The following is a 22,635-nucleotide window of genomic DNA, read 5'->3' on the forward strand; positions in this document are numbered from 1 at the left end:
ATTGAGAGAGTGCTGCTTACTTTTCGCAGTGGAAAATTATTTAACTGGTAATAAAACTGACAAAGTGCTGATTAGCTCAACAGAAGACCAACTTCATATGAGAATACAATGTTCAAGCTCAAATCGGTTTAAATATTTTGTTTAGTTGTTATACTCACATCATGGATGCGGCAATGTGATTGGTTGTTCAGCTGAAAACTGTTTCATTAGTTGTGTAGCTCAAGGTCATGAATGTGGCAATGACATTATTAGGTGACTGTGCTCGTCTGTGGAATGTGAGCTAACCTCTCTTTGATGCCAGTAGAAGTGTTGAAACAAGCAGTGTGTTTGCATGTGTGCACCTGGTGTCTGTAGCAAAGGCTAAGAATAATGGGCAGAAAAGTCACTCCAATGGTGAGACTGGTGTGAATTCATAAACTGTTGTTCTGTGGTTTGTAAAAACTGGCAGATGTAGATTATATTTTATTGAATGTCTTCATTTGTTTGGTTCTTATTTGATATTGGTCTGCTGAAAGTATGTCTAGCTACTGTAGTTTCTGTGTTATCATCGGATCAATAACCATAATATATCTTTAATTCTAATATATTACTCATAACACATGTAACTCCCAGTATGTCCCTATTCAAATCATTACATCGATCAAACTACTTGTTCTCATCAGCTTGACGTCATTTAATATGGAAATGTGAATCGTTTCAACCCCCTCACTAAACTTCTGCATGCAGAAATCAGTGATTACGATAATCACATGGGTTGCAAGATTTCATGTTCCTCACAGCTACGTGTACCTCACTTCCCAGAATTCCGACACAGGATTATGCATGCACACATCACGCAAAGGATCAAAAGAGAACGCCTGTATGAAAACATGTTTAGAAATGTGACAGATAAGGATAGAATCATGTATAGAATCATGACCAGAAATAACATACAAATTCTAATATAGTACTTAGAACTAAAACAGATCAAAGTCTCAAAAATGAAAACAATGGTTTGATTTTAAAATGGGAATAACTTTATTTCACATTTAGTTTCACATTTAGTACATTAGCACCCTTTCTTTGAAAAAGTAGTTCATCACTAGATTGGTATAATATTGACATTAAAAACCTGCTATGCGGTCACGCTATACTAAAAAACAGTGAAGTCTATGTTGGGTTAACACATTTTAGACATTAAAATTTGCCGTCTATTCTGAATGATAGAAACTATTTGTCATTTTGCTACAATTCTTCTCCTATATACAATGTTTCATGTATAATATATAGCGCTCTTGGTCCTGTGAATCCAGAGAAATTTTTTAAAACTTTTTAAAGTTTCACTCTATATACGATATTGCATTAAGCCTGTTGTTTTTGTTGTTTTGTTTTTTATCCTTCATTTGAATACATCTCTTCTAGTTGTATATTCAATATCTGATCATTGACTGTAAATATTTGAAAAAGTCAAAATGACAAGCCATGGCAATTCATAGCATGCATCCATTTCATGTGGAAATTTAACTAATCCCCATACTAGTTTATTCCTAGGGGGACAATAGCTGTAAATTTTTTACAAAATTTTCAACATCTTTTTTATTAAGAAAACTACTCCATTTTCTTGTCTGTATACAAATTATTGGCCTCATTGACACTATTTTATACCGTCTGTAATGTAACTGTTGACATGATACTTCTACTCTGGACTAAAATTCAGTCATCAGCGACAGCCTTGGACCCGGCATATATACGGAACTTGCTGAAAAGTTGAACACATGGCATTGCGACATGATTTTGGGGAGTAAAACAAGAACCTGTATCTCACAAACAGAAGAGAAATTTGGAATATGCATCTAAAGTCACGCCTAGTGGTGCTTAAAACCCCTTTTTTGCCATGGTTTGGCCCAATCCCATTGTATTCTGAGGCAAAGTGGGACCTCTAAACAGGGAAATGGGGTGACAGGGTAGGGGCTAGGGAAGGAGGCACATATTTTTCTAAATATAGCCCGTCATTGTGTTCCACACCAAACCCCTGTCTCGGGAGACTCAATATCATGGCTTTCTTCATGATTTGTTCACAAAAGTACAATACCTTGATTGTATTTTTCAATATATGTTATGGAGCTGTCAGAAACTGGAGAAGAAAATTTTATCCATTTATATAAGACACCTGCTCAATATCCATGTTTACATGGTGGAGAAATTCATAAAGTTCCAAGTGCAGGGGTTTCTCTGGAAGATGGCTCTGGCAATGGAGTTGAAAGATCAATCCCACGTACAGAGATGACCTTTGCAAAGATGGCTCACATTGGATTATCGACAACAAGTAGGTGACAGAAATTTGAGCAACAATGCTACAAAAAAACCCAGCCATCTTTTGGAAAAGGAAGTATCATATACCAAATTACAGTTTGATATTTCAATCTACAATATAGACATAATGGTTATAATTTTGACATAATGGTTGAAATATGAACGAAGTGCATATCGAAAGTCTTGACAGAGTTTCAGAATAGAGTTTCAATATTGACTGACTGCGACACTGAGATATCTGAATAAATGTTACGCTGTGATAGCTTTGCGTTTCCTGGATATGTGTCTTACTGCATGGCAGCCCTCTGATTATTGCACTGATACCACATTTACTAGCACCTAAAACTGTTTGAAGTACAATGTACACAGGAGATGAAGCAACACAAAGGTACAAAGGGACTTGGTGCCCAAGATCAAGTTTGTTCTAGGCTGTGAGAGGATTATGGAGTGTCAGAGCCTTTTGTTTTCCATTGAAATTGTAATCTAGTAAGTAAATTTTCCTTGCACGATAATCTGACGCCAACACAGGCCTTCAAGATGAGTCACATCTCTTAAAAATGTTTTTTCTCTGATCAATGGCCTCCAATCACTGTATTGATTTGCCGTCCATAATGCTAACGACTTTGGATTGTTGCCATGGTGAGTTGAGTTCTCTTTCCACAGCAGAATGTTCGGGTGAACATATTGCCTCATGATAGCTGGACTTGGTCCACCTCTTCCAGGATTGAAAATTGCTCCAACACATTACAGTAAGCTGATTGATGACAATGGTTGACCACGTACTGCACCGGTGCCACACCAACACATTATAGTAAGCTGATTGGTGAGTTGAGTTCACCAGATGTCTCCCACAGTTTAGATGCTAAGTGATGACAATGGTTGACCACGTACTGCACCGGTACCACACCGACATGCATACACATCAATTCAAAGCAGTGGACAGATCCAAATGGTGCATTGGGAAAACACTGCCTGACCAGCTTCCTGAAATCATGAACAGATCACAAATTACAACAGTTAGACATTACGCTTCCATCTATACTTTCTAGTTTCCTCACCGTGCTTTGAGGATGGAATCGTTCACTAAAGTGAGGTATCAACGAGTAATTTTATAGCCCTGAAAAAGAAAATAGCATGTTCTGACCGGTGCTGGTGAATTTAATGTTTTTTTCATTTAAATTAACATATTTTCAGATTTCAGACAACTGGAGAGTTGACTTTCCCTATAAAGAGATTTATGAAATTATGAAAATCTGAAGAATTTCAGCTTGGAAAACATGCTTTGTATATGATTTTGTGGATTGAATGGTTGAAAATAAAAAATGGCTGATAAAACATTTTATAATTACCATCATAGCTTACAAGGTAACATACTCACCGATAGAAGTGACCGGCCAGAATACCAACTGGGGTACCATCCACATCTAATTTTGGTGGCTGTATCATCCGAAGCGGATTTCCCTAACAATAAATGAACAATCTCTCATATTTAAGGAAACGACAGTTTTTAAGGGATATCTCATATGACGACAAATATATAGTAAAATAATTTGAATTTCAATGGTTTAAATCTCACTTATCAAATGTGACATACACATCTGATCAAAAGATCAATGATGCAAGGTCAAAGGTCAAAGGTAAGAGTTGAAGGTTCCTGAACTTACCATTGGATCTTCAAACCAGATGAAATATGTATAGTAGTAGTCCCCCTCTCGTCTCATCACTGATATGTACCCTTTTTGTAAGTAGCTTTGGCAATGCTTCACCATCTCCCATATCTACAATATAGAAAAGCAAATTGTAGGGAGTTGCAACTTTGTTACAAAAAATTTACTTACCAGTATATTTCAACAGAAATCTCCACAATTATGCTTTTGTTCTTTCAAAAATAAACCTTTGTCCGCAAATTTATATAACATTTTTGGAAATTATTCATTCAAGAACGGCAACAATACAAATTTAAACAGGCAACTGCGAATGCTGCAACGAACTCTAAAAGACATATGAACGGCTCAGACTACAAGCTGCAACAACAGCCACTCATGCAACATTGATAAAATTTGTCTGCATTTCAAGCAGCAGTTTCCGATGTCGCGCACGTGCAGTTTATTTAGTAACAAACCTGTAACCAGAATAGCGCTATTCTTATTTTGTTGTAACATTTATCCTGTATTCTTCTGAGTGGTTGGGAAGAAAATTAAAACTCTTGAGAACAATGTATGTAAAGTTATTTCAAAATATGTTTTGTGGTCAGAATAATCTCATAATCTAACTACACAGGATATTGTGGCGGTCTATTTTTCTTCCTAAATCAAAACACAGAGACTCAATACCTTCTTCTTCAGAAGCTGAGACGGATCCTTTTCGTCCTGCTCACTTTCACCTGTACTGTTGATAGAGGGCGCTGTTAGCAAATCTACTGTTCTGTCAACGTAGATGAAGTGAACCAATCCTGGAAAGTCTTCCATGTACGCTGTCATGGCGATGTTCCTTTGACCTTTGACCGAGAGATACTCCCTGTAATCTCCCAGTCTCTTCTTAGCTGTCTTTTCAATGCTGTTGACTGTTTCATGGTACCGAAGGTGGCCTCCACCTGGCTTGGACAAAAACCGAACTTGGAAGATGTACTTGAGTGCTTTGATCATCTCAGACAAACAGGTTTCCAATCTGCCAACACAATAGTCACATTGGATGTTGTTCAAGTAAACATCCTTTGAAATTCACACATACTAGTAATAAATGACGAAAATATTGGTACATTCAGTTACGTAAACATATTCTGGTATCGTAATTCATGTGTACAATGTATTGGATCTAAAAAAATTGACAAAATGGTAAATTATGGTGATTTTTTTCCTACTTAACACTAAAGAAATGTTTATTTGGACAGTGGTGAAACTATACAAGAAAAACACACCAGCAACACAGGGCTCCCTCTAGAGTTAAGCAAAAGATGCGCTTGAAGGATTCCAGCAGACAAACTTTGAAACTGAGGAGTTTAATACTTGACAAACCTAGGAGATGTTGTACTTGGCATGGCAGAATCCAAATGTTCTAAAAACCCAGCCTTCTTTAGATTCTCCCATTTCACTGGTAGCGTACTACATGCACTCTGTACAGGGGTCTGTGAATAAAAGTTCATTGAATAAATCACAACTGCAGGACACCTAGTGTCTTAGTGTGTCGCCAACACATGGTTTCCACATTCTTGGATCCATTCTACCTACTGGCAAAATTCTCTATGTGCCAGCTCTAAAATGTATGTTTTATCACTTATAAATTGTACAAGTTCTTAAGAAGTCGCCAAGATGACTGTTCTCTGTGTACTGGTGCATCATTTTAGCAGAGAAGACACATTGGCACTTAATCATACAAGTAAAGGCACAGCAATGGATCCATTTATGACAGTAAATTCAAGAAAAATAACATTGAATTTTACCACACGCAATTAATTGAACAGATTTGTTGATCGAAAATGAACTCCTTAAAGGACTAATGGCTTCACTTTTCCGTGCTCTTCCCAGGAGTCAATGGCATTCAGAGATATTATTTACTCTGACTTTGGATGAACACACGGCAACATATAACATTAGCAGACTGTAGAATGGTGGATTAAACTGAGCAGTAATAAAACTGAGCATTATCCTAGCGGCTACATTTCCATCTTGGCATATTGAAAGACTCCAATACAGACACGCAGTCATAGTCAGAGGCTGACTAACTTTTCTGTATATGTTTTTGTAGTTTCAAATTCCATAACGACCTGAATCTGTAAAAAACGTTCACCTTGCCGTACTGACTAAATTTCTTGGCAATTTCACAAATTTTCCTAATGTTATTGTCCAAGTTCTCAATGACTAGTTTTCCGTTGATCTTCTCCTGGGTCTTTCTGACAGCAGAGTTTGTGACTTTCAAGATGTGCTCAAGTGCAGATAGACACCGAGTGACCAGTCCGGCCAAACTGCTCTTTATCTGTAGGGACAAAATATAAAAATAGTATACAGACTGATGATATTAAGGGGACACTGTCACTATTTTTAGTGATTTTTTTCGCATATCATGACTTACTAATATCCTTTTTGAAATCACACAAATACATCCATAACGTTGAGCATGGATGTCATGATCTGCATAAGGACATACGCTCAACAAATTACATACAGTCTGAATGAGAGGCTTGATATATTTCCAGGGTGTGCATAGTGCCCCGCCTATTTCTTTTTGTCACCTGTCTGTCACAAAATTGCTCTACATCCATTGGCTACAATCTATGGTCACAGGTAATGGTCATGGTAATTCACATTAACATATGGACAATAAGGGTATATCATTGGTCAGTTACTGAATATGAAATGTGGCAAATTTAATAAACTCATACTACCTCTGTTATCACCACCAGCACCGTCTCTGGTAAAACTTGAATGACGTGCAGCTCATGGGGGCTGTACTGCGACAATTTTGTCCGCAGAAACACCGGTATCCTTGGTGACGACACCATCAGTGACCTATAATCGCTGATTTCTGAATCAACCATCTGGTAGCTGCTCTCTAACATCGGAGGGAGTGATTCTGTGGTAGCCGTGTCAAAGAACGATTCCTCCTGCCAAGCAGAAAAGTACATCAGATGTGAGACAATGGTCTTGGTCACACAAAATGAAAATTGACAACATGGTAGTCAAGAGTCTTATAAGTGTCCTGAGGTTCTTTACAATTGCTCAACTCTTGGTGACGTTGGTATATTCACATAATAATGCACACATCTTAAAACATGTAACATATCTCTCACTAAAAATTCCTTCATTTTCAACAATCAATCAATACTGGGATGATGTAATATCTTCCAAAGGTTGCACACTTGTAATTGTTACTATCAGCTGTCCCTTGATCCTGTCATCCCTATTTACAAATTAAAAGTTCCACCTACATCAGCATAGAGTGGGGTTTACCCAAAATCAAATGGTGAAATTTGATTGCTAAGATGAGAATGTACACATTCTATTTTCCATTCTGCATTAGAAGCATCACTTTATCTTGTACCTAATGTAGCTAAAACTACGATCTGCTGGAACACAAGAATAGGAGGCACCTTAAACATGGAAAGACTTGATGCACACATAAGGGATATTAGTGAAGAACGCTACCCTACACACAATATACTGATAGCATGTGAACAAAACAAATTATAAGCATTGTCAAAAGTGTAAAAGCACTCACTTCTGTAGACATGTACAGGCCCCGCCTTGTTTCCGTAATTTTCTGTTTGAATTTCCTGATGAACTTTCCGGCAGAAACACTCTCTACCGGTGTGACGTACTGGTCATATGACGCTGCTGATGCCATGGACGCGGACACATCCCGGCTTGGGATTGGCTCAGACTGACTCCTTTGGTACTTGGCTCCTGATCTCTCTGCTGGAATTATCCCAAAAATCTTGGCAGTTTCCGGTGTACTGGCCTCCGGGGGTCAAAACCCTGGATTGGTGTGTTGCTTCTCTCTGGAGTTGACATTGGACTGTGGTACTCAGATGATGAAAGCTGAAGGAATATGGAAATGGCATATTTCACAAAAGATTGAAAGATTTATCATAGAATTTCACATTCTGACAAGAGCTACGACACCTACATCTCGTATGCTCTGTCTATTATAGGATTATCAATAGACACTTATTCCATTTATATCTCAACAGAATTCTCTCAGACTTGTTTAACATTTGCCTCATTGTTTTTCTCCTTAAACATTTGTGACAAAAGTGCCTGTTAGATGTCTGTACAAAAACAGCTGTTGAATGTGACAAATCTGATTTGGACACCATATTACAGCTGTTGTGATATGCTGACCTTTTTGATCACAGTCATCTCTGCAGTACAATGAAATACTGGTACCAGACATTGTGCATATCAATCATAGAAAAAAATATGATATAAAATGATATAAAAGAGGAACCCTAAAGGAATGGTTATCTTTATATAGTGAATTAAAGTCTGAATTCTGTGACTTGTGACTTCGTAATTTGACTCAATTGAAGCAATTATCATACTTTGTCTTCTTCCTTGTCTTCCTTGTGTACAAAAGTTTGTTCAGATTCAGCATCAGGCTCTGGTTGTGATTCTGATACAATTCCAGGCTCTGCTTGTAGTTCTGGGTTAACTGCATCGGACCCTGGGTACACAAAGTCTGGTCCTGTTTCTGTCCCGGTTGGTTCTTCTTCGTGGACTTCCTCCTGCATGCCGGTAAAATCAGCAGACTGGGAAATAGCGCCCTCTACACCCTCATTTGGTGGGAAATGTGGTGATGCGGGTGGGGATATCAAGTTTTGCGCCGCTGTGGATGATGGATACAGTTCCTGCACCATCAGGATTATCAATAACTGGTCAGACGAGAGAAGTTCATTGGCATTACGACTGTAGAGAAGAAAAAATCTGTTTTAGTATTCAGGAATGAAAATCATTCAAAACTCGGTCCAACTAAAATATTACTTTTTAATCAAGTGCATCAAAGTACATAAAAGAATAACACACTACCAGCATCTGTTTCCAGCTCTTGCATATGTGATATGTGTGTATGATAATGTATTAGGGGCTGTGGATAATTAAAACATGCACACGATAAACGAAACAAAGTGAGTTTGGCCTCAACCCCCTCCCCCCTCCCCTAAACGAAAGTTTGGAAGTGCGAAATTCAACCAAGCCTCACTCTGTATCTGCATTCAACAATTGGTAATTACATACCTCCCTATGAAATCACGCATACTCTACTACCCCCCCCCCCCCCCCCCCCACGTACCCACGGTAAAATCAATCTCTGTTCAGCGCCAACTCAAAAATGGCACAACCAATAGAATTAAATGAAATTGCGTATCCAAAACGATTGTTACGTTATTTTACTCGTGCACTGATCATCACAAGTTATGTCAGAAGAATGCCGGTGTGGCGCTGGTGCTGTACTGGCCTTGTACACACCAAACAATGTAGTGCGATATTTTGCGATACAAAAAAACGAGTAGCGAGATGTTGCGATAGGAAAATTGTAGTGTGGATTTTTGTGCACGGTAATCAAAATACAGCCAAATCCCCTCCCCCTAAACACGAAGTTGCGTTTACTGTGCGCATGTTTTAATTATCCACGGCCCCTTACGATAGAACTGCCTACACACCACTTTGATGATGCTACTTTGCATAATTTTTTTTATAAATTATGAAAAGATTAATATTACTTCAACCAAAGTTATGGCAAAGACTTCCAAATTCATTTCATAATCATATGTATGGTTGATTCTTATGAGCAAGAATCACAGCGGCATCTGTGTAACCTAATTTCTCGGATGGGCAGACTATTTCATGTGAAGCACAGAAACCAGAGTTACAAAATTTTAGTATTCAAACTCAGTGAAAACTAGCACAAGCACAAAACAAGCACCTGAATTTTCTGCTCCAAGTAACATTTGGACAATCACTTCTTAACCCTTTCACCCCCAGTTCCCTGTATACAGGTCCAACTTTACCATAGGAAACAATGGATTTGGGACAAACCATGGTGGTGAAAGGGTTAATAAAGCACATGGATATCAAACCTGGGACTATTCAGAGTATGGTATGATTTGACTTACCTTGAGTAGAGCGCCAGTAGTTTAGCATTGACAGTCAATAGAGCATGGATAGGGTAGCGCTCACCACCAGCTTTCATTTTATTCAGACTCATCTCTAAGATGTTGATACACAGTTCATTGAGACTCTGGCCAACGTGGAGTCTCTCGACAGCCTTGAACCGATCAATCAAAAATAGAGGGCATAGATAGTTTACTCAAACTCTTCATACATTTGTATCAAAAGATAACATTTTAAATTTGAATAGCATTACAAAACTTAGCAATACATAGTTGCGGTAGAGTGCGCCATGGGGACAGATACTTGGACTCTCAAATTTTTACAATTCTCTTCTGATCTACTGGTTGTGGGGACTCACTTTAAAGTGCTCCAATTCTGAAAAATTTTTACCATCTTAGTTTATCGAAAATTTGGTTTGCAAATAAGAGTGAACACAGCAACAGTGGCCATTTTGAATTTAAAATATCAAAACAAATTCTTGCATTAATTCAGTGCGAGTTTGCAATGAATGTAATCCTTCACCTCTAGGAGAAATGACTGTTCTTCTCTGTAGAGTCTGTCCCATGTGTTCATCAAATTGGTCAGTTTACTCCATACTTTGTTTCTTTCAGACTGTCTGTCTGGTCTCAGTCTGCAAAGAAAGCCATGATATGAGACGTACTACCAAATCTAATCCACTCTGATCATGTAAAATCAAAGCAAATCAATCAAATGAAATCAGTGCAAATCAAATCAAATTTAATCCAATCACATCAAATCAATCAAATATAATCCAATCACATCATATCATATCATATCAAATCAAATCTAACCAAAATCAAATCAATCAAATCAAATAAATCCAATCCAATCCAATCACTTCAATCAAATCTAACCCGATCACATCATATCGTATCACATCAAATCAAACCCAAATCAAATCAAGTCAAATCAAACACATTATATATGTTAAGCATTATGATGTGAAGTGCTAATTTATTAAAAAACCTCTCTGATATACTGTCACTGTCACTTAGTGAAGAAAAGTTATCTGTTTTTCATGTAGAATAATATAAAACATGTTTTCGCTTTAGTGTTGTTGGAATAAGATATGTAGATAACAATACAAACAATTTGAAATATGGACAAGGCTAAGACTCTGAATAATTAAAAAATAATTTAAAAGGACTATGAAAAAGCCAAATGTAGTTGCTTTAAATTAGAAACGACCCAAGAAAATACATAATATTTGCAAACAATCTGTTCTTACTTTTCCACAATTGGTCCGTATAAAAATCCAATGAGTTTCTGTAAGACCAACAATTTCCTCTGTAAGAACTCTTCATCTTCCTGCCCGTCACCATTGACAGCTATGTACAGATGTTCACCATACTGCGGATACACATATATACATCAACATTGATGACCGATGTATGTATGAATCAACAAACACAAAAAGGGCATAAACTTATTAAAACAGTCATTAAGTGTATTCAATCACTGTTTGTTTTGCTTTGAAATTTCGTAAGCTATTACTTTTTATGACTGAGTTCTAATATCTCTTTTCAGGGGGTTGTGTACTGATTTTGCGTGACTGTAGCAATTTACCGCACTGACATTTTATTTATAGAGAGTAAAAGATGACAATCAGATGTTTCTGGTATCATCGATCGTAGTATCACAGAGAACCCTATATCTGGTGTCTGGTGATACACTTTCTTGACAGAAAAGAGAGGGTGGTTATCACCATAGAAACCCTAATCTCTGATCATCTCATTGCTACTCACCATGGCAACAACAAGTCTGACTTTAATTGATACTGACCTCTTTGAAGACAAATATAAATCCATTTCCACAGCTGATTGACGAGTATGGATTGTCAAGTTCATTTGCCAGCATTCCTTGTGATGCCACAATGGGTGAGAAGAACTGAGTGGCAGCGTTCAGATCGACCTCATCTGTGACATCATCCTCCTGTAAGAAAACACAGGATATCCATATCATGGACTGTCTGTTCCAATCAAAAAAGCTGTCTCATTGACCATACTATTGCAGTCCAACCAATTGGGATTCATTTCTCATTGACAGTATGTTTGGGTTTGTATCCAATTTACATAACTTGTTGTCGAACAAACCACCTCATTTTGAGGTTTTAACAATAAAGATGACATCTTATGATCTGTATCTTTTGAGTGGCATATTCAATAAAGACAGCTGACATGATATTAATGTGTGTTTACAAGTGCAATTTATATTTTGACCAACAAAACCAAATTCCCCGATCACTCGTCACAATCTGGTACATTTTAACATTTTGGCTCATTATAAAGAAAGTCTAACAGAAAGTAGATGAAATTGCTTACAAATATGACCATTTCTTGCTTTGGTAGCTTTCCAGAAAATGTCTCCTACACAGTTTCATCAGCAATTTTGCCAAGTACAGCATCAGTATTGCACCACATACCTGTATCAATCCTTTCTCCACTGCAATGTCATTGATGTGCTGTGTGAATTCCCTATCAGCAGCCAGGTATACGATATCTGGCATGCTGAGGTTCATGACTACCAGCAGACACTTCATGATGATTGGTGTGCCAGTTTCTAATGACAAACGTGATTGGCTGTTCAGGTATGATTGGCAGGTCAGCAGTAAAATGGTTTTCTTTCTGAATGACTTGATTTAAGGAGCTTCATGTTTAGTGTTAATCCTGTAGTGAGAAATAATAAATGTCAAAAAAAGGTGAGAACTCGCAGCAACACACATTCCAAATCTAGTAATTTACACATGATCAACATGTGAATTAAGATACAAACTCCAAAGTAAGGTTGTAATCACTGGGGGATGAGTCTCCCATGTTTTCTCATTGTTTGTTCGTTTACAAACACATGGGTAGAGCATATAAAAATATCGCTGAAACATGATGATACATATAATTTGATGTAAATAAAGCAATAAAGAAATAACACGAAAGGTAAAACAAAGGCCAGAACAGCCTGCACACTCTGCTTAGGCAAAATCATTGTAGTATAAATTTTCTTTAGCATTTATTTGTCTGGACAGTGTGATAGTTTTGGTAGAGTGTGTCTGCTGTTCCAGCTGGCCTTCGTTACACATTTTGTTTTATTTATTGCTTTACTTCAAACAAACATACATCGTTATGTTTCAGGTATATTTTATTTGTTCTACCTATGTATTTGTAAACAAATAAACAATGGGAAAAACGCCTCCCCCAACCCCCATTGTAATACGCCTTCCTTGAACTGCTTGATACATGTGGAACAATTTACAATTGATATTGTAAAATTGACCGAACACTCATTTTAATAGACATGTTGGCTTCTTGAACACAGCTGAACAACTTCCTACTTCTCGCTTTTGTCAATATCTATTTTTTACATCCATGCAATATTATAGTACGAATTTGTATCATAATTGAGTACTATTTTTTACTTGTCTAAATTTTTTGTATTACCTTCATCCACGGCTCAAATTGCCTCTATTTTGAATGAACAACTAATCAGGCCTGTCCACATGTCAGAAAGCCTATAGTATACACGATCAGCTGATCAGAACAAAAATCCTAAAAATCGGGAAGTTGCTTGCAGCATAGCAGAGGCGCAGTGCGAGAAACTTATAGAAGGCTACACCCGGGGGCTACACGTACAGTTGTCACATGATCATCGCCAACGTACCTTCTCCATGCATGTTCTCAGTCAACCTCCGATTATTTATCAAAAACTGCGTATGATCCAGATATTCATTCGTCACTTAATCATGCAGATCGACGATGTCGGTATGTATTTACTTTATCTTCATTTCTGACCTTGTTGTATGATGATGTATCATCGCACTAGGTCACAGCACACAGGTAAGTTCACAGGTCACGCTCTGAAGGTCTATCTGAGGGCGCTGTTATCATTGTTGGTCCTTTTTTTAAACAAGAGAGTTATAAGTCATGATTTCAAGAGGGCGCTATACAGCACAGTAGCTGGTGAAAAAGCAGCAGGTGCACAGCTGGAAAAACAGAAACCAGAGTGCCGGTCTGTTGGCAGGGAATTTCAAAAACCGTACTGACTCGGTAGCAATGATACACTTTTCGAACAAGTAGTTGCAAATTTTGGGGATCGGGTTTGGAAACAGCAGCACACATTGAGAAAACTGGAACGCAGTTATGGAAATAGTACAAATTGCCTCAAGATCTGAACTGCTATGTCCTTGCAAGACAGAGCAACAATCACTATTTGCGAGCTGTATAAAAATTGTGGTACCTGCGTACTGTACGCAATGCACTGTGTCTGCTATGATTTGTATTTGAATCCTTATCGAGAACAGAAATAACAGAAAGAAAGTTGCCGATATGTCCATTGCATAAAACACAAACAACAACAACAGAGAAATTTGGGTGTTTTATTCATCTATGATATTTTATTTATTCTAGGTCATGATGAAAATTAGAGCACTGTCTCTTTTGTAATTAATGTAGTGTGTACTCAGGTGAGGGTTTTTGGATGCTGACGTTTTAACGACACCTTTCAAGTCAACTGCTTTTGTAATCACTTATTTCAAAGCTTTTGGAGTTGATGAGGTTTAGAGACTCTTGTATTTTGTGGATAACGGAGACTCTAATATTTCCCCTGTAGAATAGGCAAATGCAAGTAATGTGAATTTTGAATTTCAAATATACAGAAATTTTAGGTAATTTGTTGCTCTTGTCACACATTTAGCACAGAGAAACCTAACTCTGAATCGTGATTATGAAAGACAATGTTTTTAAAGTTTCTTGACAAAATTTGAGCAACACCGTAAAACTCTGCTTTGAGACACATGCCACCTTGAAAATCAGTTCTACAGAACATCTGCATATTTGTAGGGAGACAGTACTTCCAAAATGTTCATGTTACCCAAGCAATGTGTAAAGATTATCTCTTTCTCATCAGAACGAAAGTTCAGGCCATTGTCTTAGAGCAGTGTCTTGATAAATCCATGAATGAAAACTGTTTCAAAAACCACCCAACCTGAAAAACAATAATCTATTAAAAAATGCTGATTGCTTTGGTGTTTGTATGAAGAACAGCTCTTTATTTCCGAATGGATATTTTTAGCCTCTCTCAAGAACAACAAAAGATAACAGACATGGCTTAATGAAATATAAAGCCATTTCAACACCTGAAGTAGATCTCCAAAATGTTCTGACTACCGGTAAATATAATGAATATCAATTTCGAAAGCAACATATATACATTATTAATTAGAACTGTTTCCAGAACAAAAAAGGCCTTTTCATTGCACTTTTAAACAAGCACTCATAATTTGTCTTGTCACAGGACTTGAAAAAATATTTTTAGTCCTTATTTAATGTATATTTCAATGTAATTGCTTTATTTCATCTCACATCCCTTCCAAACATGAATTAATTCTAAAAAATTACACTTGTACTAAATCCTACACTGAACTGACCTAGACTTTTTGTATATTTTGAAATCCTCATTCAACTGCATTTAAATGTTAACATGTTCATTTCAGTCTATTTTGCTAAATTAACTGAGTGTTTTTTTCCTGAAAGGTAGAACTTTCTTGCACACATGTTGCACCATCATGCATGAAAGATTAATATTGGCATACAGTGAAAATGGACAGGTGTCTGAAACTAGCCTGCCCGCACAAAACCTGTACACTGGAAGACTAGTCTATTCTGAATAACTGAGTCTAAAGTCAAGTCACACACTTTGGCAGATGTAAGCGGAACATCTATCCTGAGATGTGGTGCACTGCTCAACATCTCTGAATAACTCAATATGATCTGGCGCCCTCGTGAGACTTGAAGATTCCTGATGCTGAGCCACCCCTGACAGGTTCTGTACATTGGAAGAGTTGTGCATAGGATAAGAGATCTTGTCTTTGTCTTCTCTCTGTTTGAAATCCTTCAAAAATGTACACTTAGGCTTCAGAGGAGTTGAAAGATCCTTGTTTGGCTTTCCGTCCCAGCTGAAATGAGGACTTACCTGCACAAGAAAGGGAGAAAAAATGAGAAAAATGCACAGGCCATAAATATAATTTTTTTCAACTGTAATTTTTCATATTACAATAACTGCTGATTGACCAAACATTAAAATATACCAATATTTATACTGTAAATTAGGTTTAGTCTAATCTAAAAATTGGTGTATGATTGTCTGACATAGGGGTGTTGCTTCTTCAACACACACTCCCCGCCCCCTCAATTCCCTCCACAGAGGTCCACATTCACCAATGAAAGCAATGGAATTGGGCCAATCATTGATGATGAAGGACTTCAATCACTTCCAGTATGCATAACATGAATACTTACTTGACGGCGTTGACATCCTGGTTGCCATGAAAACCAATGGTTCCAGGATACTTCTCCTGTCTTTCACAGATACTTCAAACAGTTTCACTGAAAAGCATTGCAAAAAGCACAGAGATCATAGCTGTTTGTAATCCATATTTATTTTTATATATATACATAAAGAAAGTGAGCAGTTTGTTACATTAGTCGACTGTCTGTGAGCCTTTTTATTTAAATCATCATATTTGCATACATGAAAAAGTTATTCATGATAAATTAGCATAAATGATTACCATATTATTGTATGATACAACTATATTACTATACTATCACAATTGAAACATTAAGTGAATCAGTGAAACACACAGACATTGGCTAGATATTTTTAATTTGAATTAAATAGGCAAATTTACCTTTTTCTTTGTGAGCCCATGCTGTAGCAGTTGAGATGTCCACTTCCCTCAGGTGATCCAGATCTACTTTGTTTCCCAAAGCAATTATTGTGATCTGTAAAATCAACTTTATTGTCTTACTTGATTATGGAAATGGCATAGTGTAGTTTCTAGTTGTACTAGAAAGTTGTTACCATAGCATAAACAACAAAGGAACTCACACAAAAGAAAGCAATGTGATGTGATAGTATATTTAGCAAGTTCAGTTCAGCAATGTCCTATGGGCTTACATGGTGTGGGACTGGATCAAAGACTTTCATGAAGCAAGACACAATGTTTACTTTACACATGTTGGTATTAAGGGCTGATGTAAAACCAATTTCTAGAAATTCCCTGATTGATATAAGTAGCCAAGTCTTTTGTCAAATTGTGGTGGTAAATCCTTCATCATTTGTCTTGTCATAATCATTTGATTTGTACAATTAACAAGTTCATCCCCCAATTCCTAGCAATTGATACACACGCACCATTGATAGCACTGGGGCCCAAACTTTGGGCCAAACCATGGTAGTGATACATTCTTTCCTAAACTTCACAAAAACGATTACAAGTAGAATCTTATGAGTTATTCTATACTTTATAGAATATCATTTCACACACACCTCTTTCTTGTCTCTCGTTCTGTCTATTCCTTTTCAGTGCCTCTATCTTTTTGAAAGACTCCCTGTTTGTTATGCTGTAGATCAACAAAATCCTGCAGGGAAATTGAATTGGAAAATTTGGCATGATAAGAAGCCTACATGAGACAAATAACAGGCTACATTCCATTTATAGTAATTCTAACATATCTGTCTGTTGAATCCTAACAGGGCACTATCATTGGCTCTGATTAATATTGACATGAGAATGAAATACTGGTTGGTGATTGGTGATCACGTGCTCCTGTTTCACATGTTACATATCGCATTCATAAATAGGTTAGATTCAGGTTCACTTCAGAATTCAAACAGTGTAGATATCACACAAAAAACCTCCTGCATCATGATGTGGTGACTGACATTACCATTTGCAAAAGTCTCCGCGCGAATCTCGGTTTGATACTTACATCAGCGATGCTGAAGTAGTGTTTTGGCAAATCTGGTACGTCATTATCCTGCAAAAGAGGAAAAGTTTTGAAAACTGGGTTGTTTTTGATGCTCCAGGATTTACATTTATGTGTGAAAAAACGACAGTTGTGACTCAAAACGAAGTATGAAAGTGTCATTATACAAAATATTTTGTGTGTATTGATTATGAGTAGATCTTATATACCGTACATAACAGAAAAATATGTGTTTTGTCATCACCAATACCATACATCTACATTAGTCTAAAAACAAGCATTTTATGCACCATTAGCCAAGCTTCTCAACAAAACACTGCACTAATACAGGCATTTATTTTCAACAGGAAAATTAAAATCACAAATTATACAGAGTTGTGACTCTTTCTAGTGGTAATATACTTTTTCAGAGGCAGGTGACTGTCTTTAAGTGTAGGAAAGTTGTGATTTTTCGATGTCATGACACAACACATATTTTTTGAGATTTTTGAAAGAAAACTGCTGCGACATGATGCCTCATTATCTTTAAATAACAACGGAAATCTTGATGTAGTGAAATCTCCAACAATAATTCATCAAACTGAAAGCTTTTACTTACAAAAACTTTCAGCAACTTACCAGACCAGCTGTGTCATAAAATCTCACTTTTTCCTTTCCTTTGTCGGAATCAATCATAGCAACATAAATGTCTTCTACCGTTGGAAAGTTGTTTGACTGAAGGAGAAAAAGGAACGCTTGTCAGAAATTTGAACCTTCAAAATTATGTGGAAGAGAATCATATTTAAATTTTACATATTGTCAATGGCAAATGATTGATTCTTAAGTTAGAATGTGCCTCAGGAACAGATATTCAGACTCTCAAATTTTTACAATTCTTTTCTGATCTACCACTTGTGAAGGTGATTTTTAAGCTCTCAGAGTATAAAGAAAAACTTTCACCTTCTCAGTTTTTCAAAAATTAAAAATTTCCTTTTTCCCAACAGAGTTAACACATGAATTGTGGCCAATTTGGATTTCATATATTGGTAAATGTAAGATAATTTGTTTCTTTAGTACCAAATTCTAAGTAATGAACCCCAATTTATTTTTGATCTAGTATGAGAATGGATGTCTCATTTCGAAATGTCTGAGCAAAGTTTCAAGTCTTTCACTTTGGAGGCACATACTGCTAAAAGTGAAGTGTTGCCTTTAGTATAAATTCTTAATAAAAAAATTCTACTTCGTTTTTGGCGCTGGCAGAATTTACTTAGGTAAAGGCTGCTCTTCAAAAACTTGATGCCATTGACTATCAAACACACCACCATACACAATACTGACACACCATTGTGCTTGCTTGAAGTACAGACACTGATTATAGTCTATGCTTAAAGCAAAGTTACTTTCCCATCGATAAAGGCATCTTTTGATGATTTTACCCCATTGTATTTACATTTAATCTACAATTCCTTGTTCTGTGCTCCCTGAAGCATATTGAAGTGCCAACTTTGTGGACTGTTAATGCAGCATGGATTATTCTCGACCGTGGAGTGACGTCAGTAGGTGAAACACATACAAGCGAGGTGAATAAGAGATCAGACGATACAGAAGGGCGAATGATACAGAAATTGTGTGGAAAAAAGCAGAACTAAAAGTTATGTCATTTATGTGTATTGAAACTTTGAATATTGCTTTGGTGGTTGAAAAATCCGAACTTCAATTATTTGTTTTCATGGCGCTGTGACGCAAAAATGACGTAAGAACCCGCAAGTATACCCGGATGGCCCGCGGTCAAGAATAGTCCCCACATGCCAGACCTCGAACCTGCGTCTGTGCTTGATTCCTGCACTGTGTGTGGGTGGTGAGCCGTGAGCTGCGAGTAACTGTAGGTTACGAGAAGTTTGCCCTTACTTGCAGCTCTTGGCTTTGCCACTCCTGGTACACGTTTTGTGCCGTTCAAATGCAGATGTAGGCCCAAGGTCTGGCATGTGAGACTACATGGATGATTAAAACGTGTGGATGAAAAATTGCAGCTCACTGCAATTTAGGTTTGTCTCTATTCATATTAACTGTATGCAATGGTTAGGCCTGTCATGGGAATATGCCATGGAAACCATGGAGATGCAGAGTTGAGATTTTGCACTATCACTATCTCAAGATTTTGTTTTGAATTATTGTCTGTTTCTCAGAAATTTGTCAGCAGTTTAAATTTCAACAACCTATTTCAGCAATTCATTGTGTTGGGGAAGGCCCCAAAATCACAACAAAGTCTCCAGAATTACACACTTTCTAGCTGCGGCTTTCTAGATGTGGTGGTGGTTTTCTGTCCTCTACGTGCTGATTTTGACTTCGGAACGACTTTTCACGCTGTATTTACTATTATAAAAGGCGTAACAGACCCGTCACAAAACCACCACCAGCACCACAGCCGAGCAGTGGACCCACAGCTACGCTCTTCTACGGTTAGGGGAGAACCATTTGATTTCTGGGGGGGATATGGAGGATTTTTAGAAAAAAAAATTTGTCACCAGGTGAGAGAGAAGAAAAAAAAAATGATCCTGTCATGGCCTGAGAAAAAAAAATTGTCATAACAGACAGAAGAGAAAAAAAAATTGTCACAATGCACCAGAAATAAGCAAAAATTGGAAACCTTATTCTCATGTATTCTTTGCCGGCGCGCCGCCATAGGCGGCGCAAGTGTTTTACCACAAGCAATTCTTATGTTTCTTTTCCCAGCACTTATGATATAAGCATGCACTACATAGGTCTACTTTACACCTCAGTACACTCAATGTTTCCTTCCCTTTTCTGACCCAAGAAATCATATTTCAGGATTTCTGTTGCAATATCTCAATGGCATAGGCACTATCTAAAGGGGACTGTTTGACTTCTGTAAATTGTGAAAATTTAAAACACAAGACAGGAGTCAATAAACTAGTGTTAAAACCAATATATTATTTCTCAATATAAATTTGTTAGAAAGATGTACCTTGACAATGAAAAATTGAGGAACAACAAATATAATGAAATACAATGTTTGAGCCTTGTTTTTCTGACCACAAACACCGGATCGCAAACATACCATATTCAGGCGTTTCATTAGAAGCTGGCAGCTGGAGAAATGACACAAGAAGGTCACAGATTTTCCGTTCCTGTATATTCATTTGTCTTCAGTCTCTGGCAAACAGAACTGTTTTTCACAAATTGTATTGTCATTGTTTGGTTGTTGAATATTGTGACTCAAAAACTGATCATGCAAAAAATGTAAAAAGTATCAGTGTTCAATGTCATTTTCAAACAGTTTTACCGAGTGCAAAATAAACTGAAACTCCTCTCAGATTGCACCATTAAACACATCAATTTCTCAAAATTTCCAATACGAGAGGGGGAACCCCCCTCTCATGCTCTCCCCCTTGGGGTATTCTAACAGTTTCACTTGGTAAAAAAATAAAAAAACACCTCTCAGATTGCACCAGACTGCACCATTGCACACATCAATATCTTAAAAATTTTCATGCAAGATAGGGGAAAGCCCCTGTGACACTCTCCCTCTAAGCCTCTCTCATGTTCTCCCCCTGTACTTTCAAATTCTGCCCGGTCAGATATGCTAGTGAAAACCCTGTCATAATATCCATCCAAATTAAACAACATACTATATGATTAGATACTGCGTGATCTTTTATATCTTTATTTTATTGTGACTTTGAATTTCATTTTGATGTGTTCACCTTTTTTGAACCATCATGAGATAACTGATGATAGTCTAGCAGGGTACATCAGGATTTGAAAGGTCTTTACTGTTGCTGTATTTTGTAAATTTTACAATAACATGCATTGGTATTTAACTTTTCTAAGTGGGGGATCAGTCAAAATTTCAGAGTTAGAGAGGGAGGTTACTCAAATTCATCATGGTTGGCGAAGTGGGAGGGGGGGTCACTCGAAATTTCGGAGTTTCAGGCTGTAAATAATGACGGCTCCCTTATATACAACGAATTACAAACTTGATGACCAAGAAAAAAAAAATTTGCACTGCTACTCCATTTGAAAAAAAAAATTTGATGCAGGTCTGACAGTAGAAAAAAAAAATTGCTGTCACTCGGACAGGAAAAAAAAATTTGCTCCCATACCCTCTTCCTCCATACCCCCCCCCCGAAATCAAATGTTCTCCCCTTACTCTTCCATGCATTCATTTTGCGATAGGACACCATGCACCAATCTCCCGCTGGGATGTTAGCAGTCACGTCCAGTGAGACGAAACAATATTGAACAATTATCCCAATTTATCCAAATCGATTGTTTGCAAAAACCTGGGTAAACATGCCGCATCACAAACCTATAAAACACGTACATGATTCTGCAAGAGGACGTTGAGAACCCACCTTGCCAGGTACATGACTACCGTAAATAGCTTGCTCCAATACGGCTGTTTTACCGACGCCTGGACTTCCACACACAACCACTTTGACCGTCTTACCCATTGCTTCAAAGCCCGCTTCAAAGTGTCAAAGCCACACGCTACGGTAGACGATTAGACCGTGTTCCCTGTAAACAAATCGCAAACCGATCGAGCTCGGCCTCAGCCAGTCGTTTATATACACGAAATATCGGCCAGCTACACGATTCACTTCCCCGTTGAAATATTCATTTGTCTTGTTCTTCGTGATTACAATCACAGGAAACAGAACACTATCTTTCTTCTGACCTTTACATTGAATATATCGATTTTGTCCCGTTATATTCCCATCTTCCAGCACTCATTTAGTTCACACAATGCAGCGATTCCCGTCGCCCCAAAATCAATCAATCTCGATTGACTCGTTCCACCTGATCACCCTAGTTCAAGGGTCACTCCCAGCAGACTTTGCGCTAAGTTCTGATGGAAACAACTTATCTCCTTGGCCAATCAAATCACTTTATTGTGCAGAAACTTTCACGCTAACAGAAAGTCCGCGAAATTCGATGGGGTGTTCAATCAATCAAGT

General features: G+C 37.4%; 2 protein-coding genes across 2 annotated transcripts; both read right to left on the reverse strand.

Annotated features, from left to right (window-relative positions):
* Positions 1-1,002: 1,002 nt before the first annotated feature.
* LOC139119528 (BLOC-3 complex member HPS1-like) lies at positions 1,003-13,750 on the reverse strand. The gene is made up of 15 exons (XM_070683369.1): positions 13,569-13,750; positions 12,340-12,583; positions 11,700-11,849; positions 11,146-11,267; positions 10,419-10,527; positions 9,899-10,050; positions 8,330-8,693; positions 7,507-7,746; positions 6,674-6,892; positions 6,079-6,264; positions 5,307-5,416; positions 4,626-4,959; positions 3,957-4,070; positions 3,671-3,753; positions 1,003-3,276 (listed from the first exon to the last, which is right to left on the reverse strand). Exons 2-15 carry the CDS (start codon positions 12,454-12,456, stop codon positions 3,099-3,101), a joined length of 2,478 nt encoding a protein of 825 aa, XP_070539470.1. The 5' UTR covers positions 12,457-12,583; positions 13,569-13,750; the 3' UTR covers positions 1,003-3,098.
* A 532-nt stretch (positions 13,751-14,282) lies between these two features.
* Positions 14,283-22,497, reverse strand: LOC139120331 (NF-kappa-B inhibitor-interacting Ras-like protein 2). Its single transcript, XM_070684664.1, has 6 exons — positions 22,033-22,497; positions 18,296-18,391; positions 17,681-17,728; positions 16,597-16,690; positions 16,205-16,291; positions 14,283-15,878 (listed from the first exon to the last, which is right to left on the reverse strand). Exons 1-6 carry the CDS (start codon positions 22,129-22,131, stop codon positions 15,814-15,816), a joined length of 489 nt encoding a protein of 162 aa, XP_070540765.1. The 5' UTR covers positions 22,132-22,497; the 3' UTR covers positions 14,283-15,813.
* Positions 22,498-22,635: the final 138 nt, after the last annotated feature.

Source organism: Ptychodera flava, chromosome 20, assembly GCF_041260155.1.
Source record: "Ptychodera flava strain L36383 chromosome 20, AS_Pfla_20210202, whole genome shotgun sequence".
In the NCBI taxonomy this organism is placed as follows: domain Eukaryota; kingdom Metazoa; phylum Hemichordata; class Enteropneusta; family Ptychoderidae; genus Ptychodera; species Ptychodera flava.